Source organism: Poecilia reticulata, linkage group LG8, assembly GCF_000633615.1.
Source record: "Poecilia reticulata strain Guanapo linkage group LG8, Guppy_female_1.0+MT, whole genome shotgun sequence".
Taxonomy (NCBI): domain Eukaryota; kingdom Metazoa; phylum Chordata; class Actinopteri; order Cyprinodontiformes; family Poeciliidae; genus Poecilia; species Poecilia reticulata.
In genome coordinates, this window is record NC_024338.1 from 3,360,898 (window position 1) to 3,379,641 (window position 18,744).

General features: G+C 37.7%; 1 protein-coding gene and 1 non-coding gene across 2 annotated transcripts in view; one reads left to right on the forward strand and one right to left on the reverse strand.

Moving 5' to 3' along the window:
- Nucleotides 1-18,744, reverse strand: part of hmcn1 (hemicentin 1) — a 79,527-nt gene that overhangs the window by 34,953 nt on the left and 25,830 nt on the right. The window contains exons 12-39 of the mRNA XM_008415619.2: nucleotides 17,812-17,953; nucleotides 17,181-17,308; nucleotides 16,980-17,093; nucleotides 16,634-16,792; nucleotides 15,024-15,215; nucleotides 14,850-14,945; nucleotides 12,891-13,018; nucleotides 12,654-12,798; nucleotides 12,460-12,572; nucleotides 11,588-11,747; nucleotides 11,279-11,444; nucleotides 10,269-10,396; nucleotides 8,932-9,183; nucleotides 8,308-8,403; nucleotides 7,954-8,148; nucleotides 7,703-7,833; nucleotides 6,768-6,915; nucleotides 6,203-6,329; nucleotides 5,040-5,194; nucleotides 4,682-4,960; nucleotides 3,918-4,199; nucleotides 2,631-2,739; nucleotides 2,383-2,552; nucleotides 2,026-2,180; nucleotides 1,603-1,726; nucleotides 1,365-1,466; nucleotides 337-513; nucleotides 104-255 (exon numbers count right to left, since the gene is read on the reverse strand). Coding sequence (XP_008413841.1) covers nucleotides 104-255; nucleotides 337-513; nucleotides 1,365-1,466; nucleotides 1,603-1,726; nucleotides 2,026-2,180; nucleotides 2,383-2,552; nucleotides 2,631-2,739; nucleotides 3,918-4,199; nucleotides 4,682-4,960; nucleotides 5,040-5,194; nucleotides 6,203-6,329; nucleotides 6,768-6,915; nucleotides 7,703-7,833; nucleotides 7,954-8,148; nucleotides 8,308-8,403; nucleotides 8,932-9,183; nucleotides 10,269-10,396; nucleotides 11,279-11,444; nucleotides 11,588-11,747; nucleotides 12,460-12,572; nucleotides 12,654-12,798; nucleotides 12,891-13,018; nucleotides 14,850-14,945; nucleotides 15,024-15,215; nucleotides 16,634-16,792; nucleotides 16,980-17,093; nucleotides 17,181-17,308; nucleotides 17,812-17,953 — 4,325 coding nt within the window. The remainder of the gene's footprint in view (nucleotides 1-103; nucleotides 256-336; nucleotides 514-1,364; nucleotides 1,467-1,602; nucleotides 1,727-2,025; nucleotides 2,181-2,382; nucleotides 2,553-2,630; nucleotides 2,740-3,917; nucleotides 4,200-4,681; nucleotides 4,961-5,039; nucleotides 5,195-6,202; nucleotides 6,330-6,767; nucleotides 6,916-7,702; nucleotides 7,834-7,953; nucleotides 8,149-8,307; nucleotides 8,404-8,931; nucleotides 9,184-10,268; nucleotides 10,397-11,278; nucleotides 11,445-11,587; nucleotides 11,748-12,459; nucleotides 12,573-12,653; nucleotides 12,799-12,890; nucleotides 13,019-14,849; nucleotides 14,946-15,023; nucleotides 15,216-16,633; nucleotides 16,793-16,979; nucleotides 17,094-17,180; nucleotides 17,309-17,811; nucleotides 17,954-18,744) is intronic.
- trnas-aga (transfer RNA serine (anticodon AGA)) lies at nucleotides 2,981-3,062 on the forward strand. The gene has a single exon. It is a non-coding gene; the product is annotated as a tRNA-Ser (tRNA).

The window sequence follows — 18,744 nt, forward strand, 5'->3', positions numbered from 1 at the left end:
ATCCCTGAGAAGGAAGCTTCTGATAACGTAACAACACCAAAAAGGTACAACAAATCTCACTACTCATAGATGACAACTAGCCAGCTAAGCTTTTGATTTGTACCTGTAAACCATGTGATACACTTGCCACAGGGCTTCCATCTTTTAACCATGTCAGGCTGGGAACAGGAACCCCAGAGGCCTCACACGCAAGTTTTACAGCTTCATTCACCACAGCTGTAACCGTTCCACCTCTACTGGAGATTTCTGGAGGGACTGTAAGTAAAAGGATTGCAAAAATGGTTGGATATGACCGTTGATAAAGTGAGAGGATTATAACGCCAGCGAAGCACCAACCAAACACTTGCAGACTGTAGACTTTCTCTGCTGCTCCTGCTAGGTTAACAGCCACACATTTGTACATTCCAGCATCAGATAGATGGGCTTGTTCAATCTCCAGCACCTGGCCGCGCTTCCGGATCGGGACAGCAGCTGCACCAGTAAGAGGTCGGCCATCTTTGTACCATGTTACAGCTGACGCATAAAAATAAAATGGAGAGCAGTCATGAATTATATAAAAAAAGAGAAAATAGAAAAATAAATTGCAACAATAGGCTCATAACTCATTTAGTCACGTAAGTGTAGCTCAACATACTATCTTACTGAACTTTTCATAAAGTGATGAGAGTTATCAAGTCATTTAATCTAGAAGACATGCAAGGATAGAGTCATGGTAAAATATGTATGTACAATTTTGCAGAATCATTTTAACCTGTGCAGGTTTTCACTTATGAACTCATTTTTATTGCAGTGGTATAGTCAAACTGAAAATGAAATCAAACTTCATAACAGCAAAATCCAGTTGCCACACTTATCATTAAAATTAATACAGCTGAAGAAGTTTTTCACTTAATCAGGATTTCTGCCACTTTAATTAAATCCTTAATTTTAATAAGGTAATAAATATTAACAACGTGAATTAAATTATTAATTTAATTAATTCAATTTAAGCTTGAGGCAGAGCCCCTTTTCTTTTAGTTACACTTCAAGATGCTAATTTTCTGCCTGCATAAGTCAGAAAATCGGTTCATTTGTCCACATTGACAGCCAGAGAAATACTTATAAAAGTTTAAAACAATTGAAAGAACTGGAGAAGCAAACCTAGAACATGGATCAAAGAAGTGCACTGTACAGCTCACTAAAATATATATTTTTTGCTTGTTATAATTTCTGTCTAATCATTCAAAGCATTTGAAATGCCTTGTTGCTGAAAATGTGCTACACAGTCAAAATTGCCGTTTTCACAAAAACAAAGAGAGCTGCTGAGAACTCCAGGCTCAGAGTGATCACAGCAGGACGGTGGAGAACGTCTGCAACAGTCTCACCAGGTAATGGACTTCCTGCAGCTTTGCACTCCAGCTCAGTGGGGAAGCCTGAGAGAACAGTCTGGTTGACGACGTCTGCAGAAAGGAGGATGCTGGGAGGCTCTGAGAGAGAGATATAAAACATTTTATGCAAGAACGATGGCAGCTCTGCGTAGTTAAAATAAAGATGATGACATAAAGATGTTCAGCAGATCCCAGGAAATAAATGACAGAAGAGGCTGGTGTGTCTGTAAATTACCATGGACACTCAGTCGAACATGCTGTTGGGCTTCTCCAGCTGCATTTGTGGCCAGACAGGTGTATCTCCCAGAATCCTCCAGTCTGGCTTCTGTGATATTTAGTGTTCTTCCTGCTGAGTGCAGCTGTGGCAGTTAAAAAGGCAGACAAGGGGTCAACAGAGTTAAGCATGGTCGTTGCTCTTTATGTAGGAGCACAGGCATGAAATGTTTATTCTTTTTGCACACTCATGATTCTTACTCAGGAACAGAACACAGTTGGCACAAATGCAAATATTTCCTCAGAGTTTTAATAACTTAAAGCATATCTTCAATGGAAACTGTAGGAAAAATTCAATATGTCAGTTTGAATAATTTCAGGCTTGAATAGATGCAAACTGACAACCGATATTTTTTATTTTACTAAATAATAGCCAGACACCAACCTTGAGGTGGTCTTTTGTTGTGACCACAGGTCGGCCATCTTTAAGCCAGGTGAGACTGGGTGGAGGAGTGCCACTGGAGATGCACTCCAAAGTGATCGGTTTGTGAAGAATCACTGAGCGATCTGCAGGCCCCGTCGTACGGATAGATGGTGGGACTGCAGAATTGCACAGAATAGGTTATTTTATTTTTTAAAAATTACAGTGTTTTTTTATTCCACAACAATATGTGGAGCAAACATAAATAAAGGGAGATATTTACCCAAAGAAGAAGCTTGTATTTTAATATTAAAACAAGTTATTTTTGCATAATCACTGAGATTTAGTTTTTACTCTAAGTATCTTTTCTTTATTCTGTACCTTGGACTGTCACATTGAAGTTCCTCTCGTGGTCTCCAGCCTCATTCGTGGCCAGACAGCGAAAATTAGCCGTGTCAGAGATCTGAGCACGAGAAATGATGAGCCGTCGCCCGCTTGCTGCAATCCGCAACCCTTCTCCAGATCTGATTCGTTTCCCATCTTTGTACCATCTGGAAAAAAAATTGTTGGCATGTTGCCTGGCGATGCCTGCTTGTTTTTTTTGACGGTGTGTTGGACTGAAGCCTTACGTGATAACAGGTGCAGGCGTCCCAGTGGCTTGACACTCCAGCTCCAGAGGAGTGTTGATTATTACTGAGCTGTCTGTCACTGCGTCAGCTCCATCAATGAAAGGAGGAACTAGGGCAAACACAGAAAAACAGTCAAATCTCAAAATAACATTTAAATCAGTAGGGCAAAACAAGCAATAGTAAAACTATTTCATTGAATAGACAATATTTTCCTGATCCCGTTCCCGTCTATTTGCATGTGTGTCAGACAGAGAAAATCCCAGTGAAGAAGCAGCTGTCTGTTTCCCATGACGTGAACACATTGTTCAAACAGAACAAAAAGCAACGCCACTGGCATTTGCTACACATGGGTTGTCGTGGCCGAGTGGTTAAGGCGATGGACTAGAAATCCATTGGGGTCTCCCCGCGCAGGTTCGAATCCTGCCGACAACGGCAGAAGGTTTTTGTTCCAGCTGTCACAAAACGCCGGGAGCAAAGTTACCACAACGCGGTGCAGATGTTTCAGGTTTCTCATACAGGAAGATTTCTAACAACCAAAGCTGAATTCAGACAATTCTAGTTGTTTTCTCACTAGATATCCACTAACATGAAATTCTCACAAAGGCTTAAAAAATGTTAGACTGATCAATCCAAAACTAAGAAGGGACAGGTGACGTAAATGTAGAATGACCTGTTTCCTATAGACAATCATCATTTTCAGTAATCTCAAACAATATTTTTCCTGTGAAAATTTAAGCATCTTAAAATTCTAAACTTATATATTTTAAGTACATGAGTAATTATTTTGGATACTTTGCTATTTGTAAAAAGTGTATGTATCAATACCATTAATTTTAGTAGTAAAACTATAATTTTGACTAAATTTAATGATATTGTTGCATTCTAAAGATTACAATTTGAGTTAGAAATAGGGATGTTTTTTGAATAAATGTTAAAACTTAGGAATATTTGCTTTTCAGACTGCTAGTTTAAAGACATGAAGTGATTACTTTCTGCACAACCATCATGTTTAGCTAATACTGAGTTTCAATTTAGAAGTATATTCCTCTACATAGGACTGTAGCAGAACGTTCTAAATATTTTTAGCTGAAAAAAGAGAAAAACATCTGTAAAGACAACTCACTTAAACTCTCCTCCCTGTTTAAGTGTTTGTGTTGATGTTGTAATAATAATTTCTAACTTTATCTTTATTTACAATAATAAAAGATAAAATTCTAAAAATCATGCAGGTAGAATAGATTAGGCGTGATGATTGTAATGACTTGAATAATATATGTGTCTCTTTACCCAATACTTTGACATCATATTTGACCTCCTTCTCTCCAGCGATGCTTGTAGCAACACAGATGTAGCGTCCAGAGTCTGAGATGGAGGCTGAGAGGATTTCTAATTTCCTCCCCTGATCTAGAAGACGAACACTGTCTCCATGATGCACAGGGACTCCATCTTTCAGCCAGGTGAGGGAGGGCGGTGGGTGACCTGCTGCCTCACACTCCAGGGTCAGATGTTTACTGAGGACCACTTTTCTCTCCGTGGGCCCATCGTCCCCTCCAGTAATGGTGGGAGGCACTGCGGGGAATATATGAAATAGAAGAGGACAAGATGCTACAACTTTCTTGCTCAACAAATATCGCATTTATATTAACAGTGAATGCTTCCACAAGTAAAAATCATGCAAATCAGTGTGGGGCATGACTTCTAACTAATTATTTAAATTATTTGTATTATTTTATTTCATAGTAAATACTCTCTAAAATGCTAACTAACCTAAAAACTTAAGCTCTGGATCAATTCACTCCTATTTTGTACCAAGCATTAATATAAATTTTCATGACTTCATTAACAAAAAACACAGCTTCTTATTAAATATACAATCTTTTTTATCAAGTTGCACCACTAAAACATGTAATTTTAATGTTTCACATCTTTATGTTTTTGTTTCCATGTAAGTGTTTATTATGCACAATTTTTCTTCATTTAAGCAGACAGGCTAAACATATAATCAAGATCTATTTAAATGAAAATTAAATCTAAAAGATAAGAAAACTTACTGTAGACGTCCAGCTCAAAGCTCTTCTCTGCATTTCCGGCCACATTGTTAACCCTGCAGGTGTACTGACCAGCGTCAGACGCCTGAACTCGTGGGATCTTCAGTCGGACACCTCTCTCTAGATACTGAGCCTGTCGGCTGGACATGATGGCTTGTCCTCTGCGGTACCAGGTGATGGTGGGATGCGGTACTCCACGTACTTCACACCCCAGTGTTACCATTGTGTCCAGCAGTGCTGTCACATCCGTTGTTAAGTTGCCTCCTATGATGGCAGGAGGCACTGTGACAACAGGATAAAAAAAAAAAATCAATCACTGTAGAATAATGTGCCATTTATCACTACAGATGGAAACACACACCATAAACACTAAGGTTGAAGTCTTTGGACTGTTTTCCAGCTGTGTTTATGACGCTACACTGGTAGCGACCCTGGTCTCCAAGTCGAGCATTTTTTATCCTCAACACCTGACCCCTGTTGATGACTTCCAGATTGGGATCACCAAGAAACACCGACCTAGAGAGAAACAGAAACAAGGTGACAGAGATAAAGTTTAATTTTAATGTACAGCTACCCTCCCTGTCAGAGGGTTACATAGACATGAGTCTCATGTTAATTTTGGACATTTATTGATACATTTTAAATGTTCTTTTTCAACAACAGTATGATCATACAACATAAAAGATGAAAGATTTTTTTAAATTAGGAGTTTGGTGCACATATGTGACTCTATTGTGGATTTTAGAGAAGTGTAAGCTTTCTGCAGGGGCTGAGGCCAGGGCCGTTCCAGATGTTTAAAGTTAGCCGCCGACTTTCTCCATTTCTAAACCCAGCTTTGATGTGTGTTTGCAATTGTTTTCCTAATTGTGCTAAAGTTTTAAATATATAGCTGTTGATTTGGTGAAGCTGAGTTTTGTCCTCTCGCCTTCCTGCATTATTCCCATCACTTTGTGCAATGCACCACCATTGCCACTAAATGAGACCAACATTCCAATGCAACCACGTTGCTGTGATGTTTGCAGAATTAAGAGAAAAATATTTTGGTGCCGACGGTTGTGATATGCTACATAAAGTGGTATAGAAATAAGGAAGGTGGACTCCGCTTGTTTATCCAGTCAAAGCAAGCTTTGATGTGGAGAAAACAGAGTGACATAATTCTTCTGGAATTTTCTCATCATCAGCCCTTGGATATTCAGCCAAAACTATGCAGGAAGGCTTTTCAATAGCTGCAAAAAGAATGCATTTTTTTCCTCCACTTTCTGAGGGACATTACACCAAACAATAGTGTGATTGTAAGTATATGTGAGGTTGTGTTTATTTTGACTTTGTGGGTTAGAGAAAATGCAGTTGTGCACCCAACTATTTGCTTTTTAAAATGCGTCATATCACCATTTCACCCAGAAAACTGAAACAACAAATCATTAAAAGGCCCCAAATAAATATAAAGTTCATGCTTATAATGAGTGCATGTTAACTGCTGATTAGAGAAGTATACTGTATTTGTTAAAATCAGAATACACTTACTTTCTGTCTTTGTACCACTGGATTGTGGGAAAAGGTGAACCGTGCACTTTGCATTCAAGCGTGAGCTCTTGTTTGAGAATTGTTGAAACATCCATAGGAGAGCCAGATCCTACAATTGTTGGTGGGACTGAGAGAAAGAATCAAGTTTATTGGATGAATTTTACAGAAAAATTACTATAAATGCATAAAATTTAGTCTGACCATTTTACCCTCGAGCTCACACAGGGTCTCCGTTTGCAATCGATTCTTTAACAAATCTTTATTTCATCTTACGGTATGTTTTATAGAAGTTTAAACTCTGCAAAGTACTTCATATATGGCTGATATTGAAAATAAATGTTTAAATACTAAATGTTTCCCCTTGAATATACTTTGACTCATAAAAAAGTTGCAAAAAAAACAGCATTAACTGTAAACTAGCTGTACATTCAATTGGCAATGTATTAATTCATGTCAGGCTATGGCAGACCCCACGTAGCAATAGTAGTAGAATAGATCCAGACACATGAAAGCTATCTAAATGTACAAACATGCGTCATGAGGACTTCTCCTTGACTTTACTTACCAAGTACATCTAAAACAAACTCTTTTTCTCTGCTGCCTGCAATGTTAATGGCTTTACAGCTGTAGCTGCCTGCATCAGCCGTTTCTGCCCTCAGCAGTTTCAGAGATTTTCCCATGTCAAGAATCTGGATGCTGTTACCRCCAACAACCTGTAAATTAGCATTAATACATTAAGTCAAATGCAACACAGTGACAGAGAGCTCGGGAAATGCTGTCTGGCAGTTACTGGAGCGCATTCTGTTAATAGCAAGCAGATTTGAAAAGCAGCATTAATGTGCGAAAGTGGAAAACACTGTGGAAAGCAGATTGACTTGATTTACATTCCAAATAAATCAGAGCTCAAAGAAAAAGTTTGGATTTTCCTCTCACTGCCTGGCAGAAAACAAATACAGCAGCAGCCAAAACATCAGGAAGTAGCCAGTCTTGTAATAGTTTACCATGACAATAGTTTTTGAAGCCGGTAATTACGATAATCAGGCACACACCTGATAGGTACATGTTTAAAATCAGTTTTATTGGATGTGATTTGAGCATGTACTTCTTTAATGACTGCATTTGAGATCAAATGAGAAAACAAAGCTATTGTTGTAACCTATCATCAGGTATGCACAATGTGATTTAATCCTTTCTGAAAGATAGTTTTACTGTGCTTTGCAATATTATTCAAACTCCTTTACACATGTTTTCACATTCCAACCACAAACATCAGCAGTTAGGATTTTATGTGAGATCACCAAAAAGTGTCAAACAATTCAATGTTTTTCCAATTACTAAACTTAAAGAAAATAATTCACAGATTTCAAACGCGTTGCTTGAATTTGTGCAGAAAATGTTAGTGAGTCAACAACTCTTCTCTGCAATCTGGTCTCTGTACAATAGTGGCAGGCAGAAAAAAGAAATAACATAAAAAATGGTGTAAGCTGTGCAGACACTTACAGGAGAGCCATCCTTAAACCAGGTGATGATAGGTTTTGGACTTCCCGTGACATCACACACCAAACTGACTGGCTCATTTAGGACTACTGATACACTGCCTGGTGTGTCCCCATCACGAAAATCTGGTGGTACTGTAGATGTGCGATATATTTTGGATATGCTATAAATATTCATAGGGATATATTGCTGTTCAGGATGGTCTGCTACTGTCTGAACTCAATGTCTCTTAACTCAATTAACAGCTAAATCACCATTGACTCTGAGCTGGTACTTTTTCTCGGTGGATCCTGCATCGTTAGCTGCAGTACAGACGTACTCTCCATCATCCAGAGGTGAGACAGCGGCTAAAATCAGCAGAGTACCATCATCCAGGATGGACACACCGGGCTCATTGCCCGTCAGTTCAACCCCATTATGCAACCAATGGATCACTGGCTTAGGTAGACCTGAAACAGAAGCAAAGACAATAATTCATTCATTAAAACAAACAAATAAAAATCAGTTATTTATTCTCTGCAGCAGTTGCTTGTAGACCAATAATACATGTTGGAAATATCAGGAATTGTTTTAGCAATACATAAATGTGAGAGTGAATAGTGCAGCACCTTTTGCAAGGCAGGGGAATGCGATGCGCTGGTTCAAAACTCTCTCCTGCAGAGGGCTGTTGAAAGGAGGCTCTGGCACCTCAACAACAGGGGGGACTGACAGGAATAAAATATGCATTTTACTAAGACGCAGACATTTAACATCAAATGTATTTATTTTTATTTTTTGTTGTTTAACTTATTTATTGTATTCTATTTTACTTTTTCTATTTAAAAAAACAAGTCAATTAAAAAAAGATCTATTAAAATAATCAGTATAATTCACATAGGTGAGGTTTTCCTTTCATTTGCTAAGTAACTGTTGGCCACTCCTGTAATATTTTTGCTCACAGGTAGCCACCATTCTACACCAGTTAAACTGCTTGTAAACACAAACAATCAGCCAATCACATGCCAGCACCTCAAAGCATTTTGGCATCCATAAAATATGATTATGTTTAAGTTTACATCAAGCATCAAAATGACAAACAAAGGTTTTTTTTTTTTAAATTCACATGGTTGTTGGTGCCAAAGAAACTGGTCAGAGTATTTCACAAACAGCAGATACATGTAGTTCCAAAAACAAAATGTGGTCCAGGCAAGCAAGTTGTACCAAGTAAAGTGAAAAAATATAGAGAACCCCACCTTGGACTTGAACCTTAACCTGAGCCTGGTCCTGGCCTGCAGAGTTGGTGGCTGTGCATGTGTAGATTCCTTCATCATCAAGCTTTACATCCCTCAGTGTGAGAGTGCCATCATGTGACACAGGGAAGTTTCTATTGTCTTTGGTCCAGCTGACAGTCGGCTCCGGGAATCCTACCACCGCACAAGCCAGCTCTACTTGATGACCAACCTGAACCTTTATCAATCTTGGACCTGGCTGGATTTTAGGAGGAACTGTAGGTGAGAGAACAGAGGAAAAGATTTACAAAACCTCTGGATGCCTTATTTCAAACTATATTTTATTTATTGATCAGAAATATCAGCTAGTCATTATAGTGCTAAAATTACTGTGGGTATTGACTGGGCCACTTTGATGGTATTAAAGTAGATAATTGATACTGCAAGTTGTTCAGAAGCTCAGTTTAAACCATTTTACAGTCCATTAAGTAAAGGCAGGATATTAATATATTTAGCTGTCTCCCATTTTATTAAATGTTCTTTCAAACATCCCATCTTTCTTGGCATTTTTTTAAAGTGGTAAACATCAGTGTTGTAGTTGAAAGTTTTTCTTTGGACATTGATTGTTCTTACTTTCAGCTTGGTCTCTTCATTCAGCAATCAAAGCAACCAAGCTATTATTTTTCAGCATTTTGGCTAACTCTGAAAACCTTTAGAGCACTTACCTTCCCCTGAATTAATGTTTGAGGATAAACTCTAAAGTGCTAATTTACTTGGTTGTTTTGTAAACTTTCAGTTGACTAAAGGAAACATCTGTATTGATGGTTTGGTCATCTACGTTTGTAGTTACTGACACATGAACATCAGCATGGTTGAAGTTAGCACTTTAGCATTAGTTTCTGCTAAATTTCTTGCTGGTACAATCCTTCAGCATTAGCAGAGACAATATTTATGATTAGTGCTTTTTAGTAAGCTGTGCCTACCGCTGCTTGTTTTCCTCTTTCTTTGTGGCTAATAACATCAGGCAACTTATGCCTCCACTTCTGTTCAAACTAACTGCTAACACAACAAACTGTATAAAAGGACATGTGACAATTGTGTTCATTTTCTGATTAAAAATCAGATTAAATTTTTAGATCAATTAGGATCATTTCTGATAATTATATCAGAAATGCATAAAAACATTTAAGTCCCAATTTAAAAAAAAAAAAAAGCTGATTAAATTCATCTTAAGAAGACACTTGGTGTAATTTAAGACATTTACACATATAGTATGTAGAAGTTCTTAGAAAAAGAGTAAATACATTTTCATTCTGTCTCTATAAATAAATGTGAAATATTCTAGTCTCTTTTCATCTTACCTAAAACACTCAGCTCGATGGACAACGTCACATTACCAGCAATATTTGAGGCAACACAAACATAAAGTCCACTGTCTGAAACTCTAGTCTCAAGGATCTTCATCGATCCAGATGGAAGCTGACGATGCCTGGGAGAATGAAGAACACAGTGCCTTACTGTACACACACAAGAAACAGCAGCAATAAATTAATCTGTAAAATGAAATCCTTTTCCAAATATTATGTTTCCAAGCTGCCAAAAATGTGAAAAGCGAAGCTAAGTAGCACACTAATTGTTTCAACTCAATGATTTAAGCAGTTATGACTCCAAACAAATACCACAGTAATTCATAATAGTCGACCATTATCCATAATTACAGTTACCTTGGTAGATCACAGACTAACTGTAGGATAGCTTTGTCGTCTTAGACGGCCTCAAAGAATGACAGGGACAAAGCACTGTAATTTGGATGGAGTTAATTTGAACCACTTATTCATACGAAAATAACATAATCTGACAATATTTATGAGGTCTTTTTTGTTGCATGTAATTGTGGAAATATTTACAGTCAGATGCAGGCATGTTTGTTTTGGATCATCTTCCCTTTTAATAACATTGAGAAGTGAGGAAACAGTAGTTGCAGATGTTTTTCTCCTTTTGTCTGACACGGGGTTTTGCAATTTCAAACTTCAAGGTTTCTTTTGTCATATTTTTGCTTCACAAAGCAACATATGTTTTCAGTGTGACAGGTCTGGATAGCAGACTGGAGTCTGTTTAGCCCCTGGACTCTTTTACTACACAGACATGCTGTCATAATGCTGACAGAATCTGGTTTGGCACCATCTTTCTGAAATAAGCAAGGGCTTTGTGTGTGTACAGATCCAGGCTACCCTTATGGGTAAGCATCAATAAACTGTGATCAATGACAATTCCTGTGGATTTTGTACCATTCCCAGGAGTAAATTAAGAAAAAATGAACACAAAGGCCTTTAGTTCTCTGTGAAATATCACAATACGAGTTGGATTTTACCTCGGGGAAAAGGGCGAGATGAGCTGTCTCTCTTTCGCCCAGCTGATGGTGGGTGGTGGGACACTTTGAACGTCACATGGCAAAACAATATCCTCCCCCTGGATCACTGACATCCTCACAGGCTCTCCTAAACCTCCAGTTCCACCAACTCCAGGCTTGGGTCGGACTGGGAAAGAAACCAGTGATAAATTCAGAGGTGATTCGAATATGTGTGACACTAACATCCCAGCTAGATATGTGGTTTGAATACTTCTGCAAGTCATAGTACAATAAACAACTTAATGTCTCTATAGATAATAAGCTGGTTACCATAGACTGTGAGCTGCACCTTCCTAGTTGCATATCCCGCTGCATTGGTAGCTGTGCAGACAAACTCTCCAGTCTCGTTTCCAGAGGGAGAAGTGATGAGGAGGCTGCCATCCAAATCCAAAGAGAAAGCTGGACCACCCAAGTTTAGCAGCTCCCCACCCTAAAAGATTAATGGAGAGGACAGAATTCAATGTTTATTTCATTTAATTGTCTTGTCAAAACACTTGTTACCAAGAGTGATGAAATTTATTATGCAATTCCCTGTCGATATTAAATAAAAACGCTGCTATTAAAACAACGTTGCTCTTTCAAGTGACATAAATACAAAGGTTATGCCAGGACTGTTTTGAGTATAAACAGCATGTCTTACAGATGACTCAACTATTTTGACTAATTTTACAGAGAGAAGCAACCCCGAAAAGAATCTATTGCCCCTTTCACTTTCACAGTAAATCCAAGTCCACTTTATTTATAAAGCGCCTTTAAAAACAGCAAGTTAGCCCAAAGTGCTGTACAAAAATAAGATAAATAGAACAGAGATAGATACCAACACATAAAACAAATATTAAAAGTCTCATAACATTGGACAATAAAAGGATCACGTCAACTCACACTGGACTAAACACTATTAAAAAATATGTATTTTTAAAATACACTTAAAAACAGGAAGCAACGACTTTTACAATCGAGAAAACTATTGAGGAAAAAAGTTAGTAGTGAATTACAGAGAAACAAACAATGGTGTATGCTTTACAGATATTTATCCTAGAAACACTTAATGTAGGAATTATTGTGCTGTATCTCATCCATTCTGTAGTCTCCAGAGAGCTTTGGAATATTTATTTTAATGGAGACATGTTGTTCTTACAGACCTTGCTCCAAGTGATGTCCGGACTGGGTACTCCACTGGCACTGCAGGGCAGAGTTATAGGTGTTCCTTCAATTGTGCTAAATACTTGAGGCCCATACTGAATTGTAGGGATAACTGTGGAGAGGGGGTTAGCTGATGTTAAAACATTTCTGTAGTTATTGTTTTTTGCGATATATTTCTTGCACATAAACATACCATAGACGTAAACGGCAGTCGTATGGTTGGTGGCCCCTATAACGTTTTCAGCCAAGCAGGTGTAGTCGCCTCCATCATCCAGCTGAACTCTCTCAATATGCAGGCTACCATCTCTCCTCACTGTGACATACTGGTCTGGGGTCACCTAGAAGATTGCAGGAGGGGGAGTTTTTAAATAACCAGAARCGATTTGCAGGCAGGAGCAAGAAACTATGCACTTTATGTTTGTGTTCCCACCAGGCCATAGTTGTGGAGCCACTGCCTTTCTGGTAGTGGATTTCCAGCCAGCAGCACGCAGGGCAGAGTGAGCTGCTGGTCCTCGATCACACTGATAACAAGCGGACTCATTGCAATCACAGGTTTAACTTCAAAGAGAAATGAGACAAAATTTGATGGGGATTTTTTTTAAGCAGAAAATAAGTTTTGATAATGTTTGTCCTTATATCTGACGCCATGCATGAAAATTGTTTTGAATAACTTCAACTAAGGTCGAAATTACAAATATGTAATTTTGCCCAAAATGCAGAAACAACATACATGATCGTAATCAATGTAGACAACTGAAAAAAGTACACATTTTTGTACAGAGTTAAATAAAAAGCAAATGTCTATGTTCCCCTTAAGGAAAGCAGATGTGTTTAATTTACCAACCCAAGGATGAGCAACATTTTCCCAGAGGGCTAATTTAACTCACTGACCTGGGATCACTGACCTTCAAAATTACTTGGAACATGGACACAGTATGCATCTGTCAAATAACTATCATCTTTCAAAAACACAGAGAAAGATTTGTTTAATCTGTATGACAATATGGAGATAACTGCCAGAYTATTCTAKRGATAAAAATATCTATTCAGCCAGACAGCCTGGTCAGGAAACACTTTCCTCACCTTGTTTTTATGTAATGGATGAAAACTTTGACATGCTTTTATCAAAAACACTGTGAACAAAGTGATGTATTTAATACAATTACACAATTGGCTCAATTATGTTTCTAGCTTATCTAGGATTAATTAGAAATGGACAATTTGTAWTGTATTTTGGTTGCAACTGGATTTGAAATTGAATCATGCTGCGTTTTACTCGATTGCACGATAAAGATCCTTCTTTACTTTATTTTCATTTGAGGATCAATGCCATACAAAAACTACAGGAGCAAAATGTGAGTGTAATGAACACTGTCGCTGTGTCTGTCAAGTCCAATGCAGAGGTGGGTAAAGTAATCTTCATACTTTATGGTGCTAATAAAACATCTGTGCATGTGCTTCTGCACTGGGTGTTCATATCCAATGAGGTAATTTAACCGGTAGGGGAAAGGCAGGCAGTGTGGTGTGTAATATATGTCATATGGTTGTGTGTTTGCACTTTCTAACCTTTGGCCCACATTTAAGGACTCAAAGTGTTTCCATTGCAGAGAAACTAATAGTGGCTAACAAGGCACATGTGTTCCCACACATGCATTGAAGCATGTTAATAAACTCACTTGACTGGGTAAAGGTCAAAACATGCAAGCTCACTCTGAAACATATACTGTAATTTGTTCCAGAAAATTACCTGACCATAAAGAGGAACTATGACAACTTAAGGTTATATTTTTCAGAAAAGAATGAATGTTCTTGGATCAATAACTAAAGTGCTTCCATATCACCCACATTTACAGACGCATTTTTAGCTTCTGTTAAATAGCCCCAATGTGATATTAGACAAATGCCCACTTGACACATGGAACKTCTGCCAACATTATCAACAAGATCTCCAGTCAAATCTTAATTTTTCAAATAAAAGGACAACTAGTTGTTGAGTTATTGCAAGAAGTAAACCGTTACTGCAAAATTAGATTCAAAATGTTACTCTACAAAGCAAACCACACCTCACAAACTTTGTCTTAAGACTGAATTATGAATTCAGAAGAACAGATGCAAATATTATGGTCCCAACATTAAGAAATCCAAATAATTTATAAAGATGTGAGAATTTTGATTACAATAACTAGGACCAGATAAAACAGATACAAATATTTAAGTACAACCAATTTTAGGTATTTGTTAGCCGTGAGTCATCTTTAATTCATACATATCCTCACTTAAAGTAAGGATATGTGTGACAGACAATAAACTTAGTTAAAATACCCTCTTCTTTTAAGATACACCAATAAATACAGTATAATAATTCAGACATTTTATAAAGCGATCTTACCAAGTCCTGTCACAGTGATGCTAGCCTTGGCTTGGATYTTCCCAAAGCGGTTTTTGGCCTCACAGATGTACTCCGCCTCATCCTCCACCCATAGATCTGACAGATAGAAAGGAACAACAACTTAAACAATTTGTTTTTGACTTTATATGAACAAAACTGCCTTAACAGACTTACTAAATATGTGTAGGTCCCCTTTTTTCTGTATGATAGTGCTATGTGAGTGGGCTCGGTTAAACAGAGAGGATCCGTCCCCTCTTCTCCATGTGACTTGCGGCTCAGGATGCCCATGCGCCTGACAGGACAATGTCACGTTGGAGCCAATGTCCTCTACTACATTTGATGGCTCAAGAGTGAACTTCGGTATAGCTGGGGTGGTCAAGATTAAAGAAGAGTAATGATAGTGATGAGTAATGACATCCTACATATGAAAGGAAACATTTATGCAAACGTATTCAGAACAATTTCTACTCCAGGTGTGACAGTGAGGTGAGAGGTCGGAGRAGGAGTTAGCAGCGGTGGTTAGCCACGCTAACCCGAATTAGCAAAACGCACGGTTGGAGTATTCCACACTTTCACTTTATTTCACTTTGTCCACGTAAAGCCAGATCTCCACGACACTGAACTTACATTATCTTATCATACATGAAAAAAATAACAAAAGTTGCACCCCTCTGCACCTCAGCATCACCGATATTTCCCCTTTCTAAAACATCAAKTAAGCGAGTTCTTACTCGGTACAAGATTACAACAAAAGAAAAGGGAATAGGCGCCCCCTTGAGGTGATACCTACTCAACTCTAGSAATATAGCAGTAAAATGATTGTYACACAGGGTTAAAACAAGGTTGCTCAGCATCTACTGATACCAAACTTGTTTACAAGTCAAGAATAATTTGTTTTTATTCGTTAACATTTTCAGTTTCAGTTTCATTTTCCTTCTAAAAGGTTAKAAAAAGTSTATCAGTTTTCCATGATTAAAGTCTTTGATAACAGTTGAATCGATCTAACAAAACGCTGAAAAAATCCTAATCACATTCAGTTCATTAACATCAACTCACTGAAGAAGTGCTTCCTAAATTGTTTAACCTCATACTCACAAAATAATAGCAGTAGAGATRTCTGATGCCAATTATAGTTGAAATTTAAAACAATTGTTAAAACAATTAAAAGCCCAAATGAAAAACAACTAAAAATACACAGACATACAGTTTTCATTCAATCATCACAATTGATGCTATTACACTACTAGAAAATTTTGCTTTAACTTAATTTAATTTCCAGACAAAATTGTAAATGAATTGCCATATGAGATTCTGGCTTCTACTCTGGGAACCACTGGCGTAAAATATCCGAGAACGGGAAAATATGTCAACAACACCTTCTTTAGAAAACAGCTGGCTGCTCAATCGACTTATATTTGGCCACAAAGCTATTTTATGACATTATGCATCCAAATCCACTGAGAAATTAAACTCTGGACTGGAATTTCCATTTACCCCACTGAAATTTCAACCTTGATTTGCACATTCAAAGAAGATTTTGTTATTCTCTCTACAAAGGCAAAATCTGCAGTTTCCATTCATATGTTCTGCTAACTTTCAACATAAAGTTAGACTGGATGCGGACAACTATTACAAGAACAGATAAGAGACATTTTTGGTGCARAATACAAAAAGAAAACAAAACATTAAATGAAGCACAAGCAATTTMTGGTGGTAATGTATAAAAATACAAAAGATTCCTTTAAAAGTCAAAAGGYGATTTCAGAATATTCGCCAATTCGTACCTCCAACATCAAGACGGATCTTTAGTGAGGAGGAACCAGCAGGATTTACAGCCACACAGGAGTAGTCTCCAGCATCACCTAACTGGGTTTGYTTTATGGTAAATGTTCCTCCTATTWTGTCCACYTCCAACAGATCCGAGGAATGGAGCTGAATATTACCTAGTAATCACAGCAAATGCAGCAAGTATATAATATCAGCTTTCAAAAGTCAGTTTGAAATTTACAATGCAAGACCCAACACATTTATTCAGAMTATGTTCTTCATTATTTCTCCCTCAAGACTTTATTTCTTCTCTGCATTTGTCCAGTAAACATTAAATACATTTTTATGCTTTTTAACCTTTACCTTTGTACCACCAGATCTCAGGCTGAGGGATGCCGGACGCTGAACAGGACATCGTTGTGATTTCTCCAATGTTACTGAGTATTTCTCTTAAGACTGCTAACACCACAGGAAATTCTAGGAAACAATAAAGTGTAAAAAAAAAAACAGACAAAACACTAACACAGCAGGAACATAAAAGAGGCTAATGGTTTGAATACTTACCAAAATAGGTGAGAATGGAGGTCATCGTGTCAGTACCAGCCTGGTTACTGGCCAAACAGCCATACACTCCTCCATCCTTCTTCTTTGTGTTTCTTATAACCAGAGTGCCATCAGGAGTCATCCGGTGTCTAAAAATCAGAAACATAATACAAAATTATAGATTTCACAAATTTACCAGGGAAAATGGCAATACTAATGATCTAGTCCCTCCATAAAAAATATCCTGAAAAGGTTTTTATTTGGACGAAAAATTATAACCCCTGAATCCACAAATTTGACCATATGCTGAACATTTTGACATATAACACGCCAGTGCGACAAATACCTTAAAAAGCAAAGAATGAAGAGATAAAAATTATATCRATTTTTGCAGCGAGTTACCATGAAAACTAAATTCTCATGTACTAAACATGAAAACTGTTTTTGGAGACTCTTTGCTGTCACCATGTGAGAGAATGCTGGTGATGAGTCCAGGAGAGTTTGCAAATACAAGAGAGACAAGTAGAATACTGAAATCACAAACATTCTGTCACATACAGGYGACAGAATGTTTTGCCTTTTGTGCAAAAAAAACGCATGGAATGTAAAATTAATAATATTTTTAGTGTTATGGTGAAATAAATTAATTTACCTGTTGTTTCCCGTAATAAACATGTCGTTGTGGGTCCAAACCAGACGTGGTGGAGGATAGCCAGTGGCTGAACACCTGATCCTCACTTCATCTCCCATCATGAAGGTCTGATTTCGAGGCTCCACTGACACCCTGGGTGCCTCTAAACAAACAACAACAACAACAAATGTTTTAAATATTCAGCAGTTCAGTCAGAGTGTGAGACGCAGGGTGAAATTCTAAAATAAAACTTGCCTATTGAAATACTGGAGTTGGTCTCTGCTCTTGGTAAGGTCAGGGGAAGGTCTTAAACACATTTCCATGCAGGGACAAGGGTTATCCGCTTACACAGTGAATTTAGTTCCAGTTACATGATGGAGCAGAGCCTAAAATTTTATGGCCGCTGTCGCAAGAGGAGGGATGACTGCTAAGATCACTAATATTATTTCACAGCATGTCTTTCTAATACTAAAACAGAAAACAATGTGGAATCCAGGGAATCTGGAGCTGTCTCTACAGACCCTCGGATTGATTCATGATGGGAAACCGTTCCCTTCTAAGATGTGTTTTATCTATTATGTTCTCACTGGCTATTTTATCGCCAGTGTTTCTTGCAGAAGAGTGATGATTGGAATATTCTCAACGCACACARCTCTAACATGTGTTTATCCAACATGCTGAGGAYAAATTCAACAGAAAAGTGACCCTGCATAATGTTTTAGATTCTGTGTTATTATCTTTTCAGGTTTTATTCTCTCTTTAAAGCAATCTTCAAGGAAAAATATTTSGGCTCAAATGGTTAAAATAAAACAAACCCGGCAAAATGCATTAGTTGTGAAGGAATATATTTTACATTTTTGMTTCAGCATYAGTCACAGGGGATGCCACATTTTTAAAGATATGCAGGACATTCAGCAGATGGTGCAATGAAATAACTAYACTGTCCACACACAY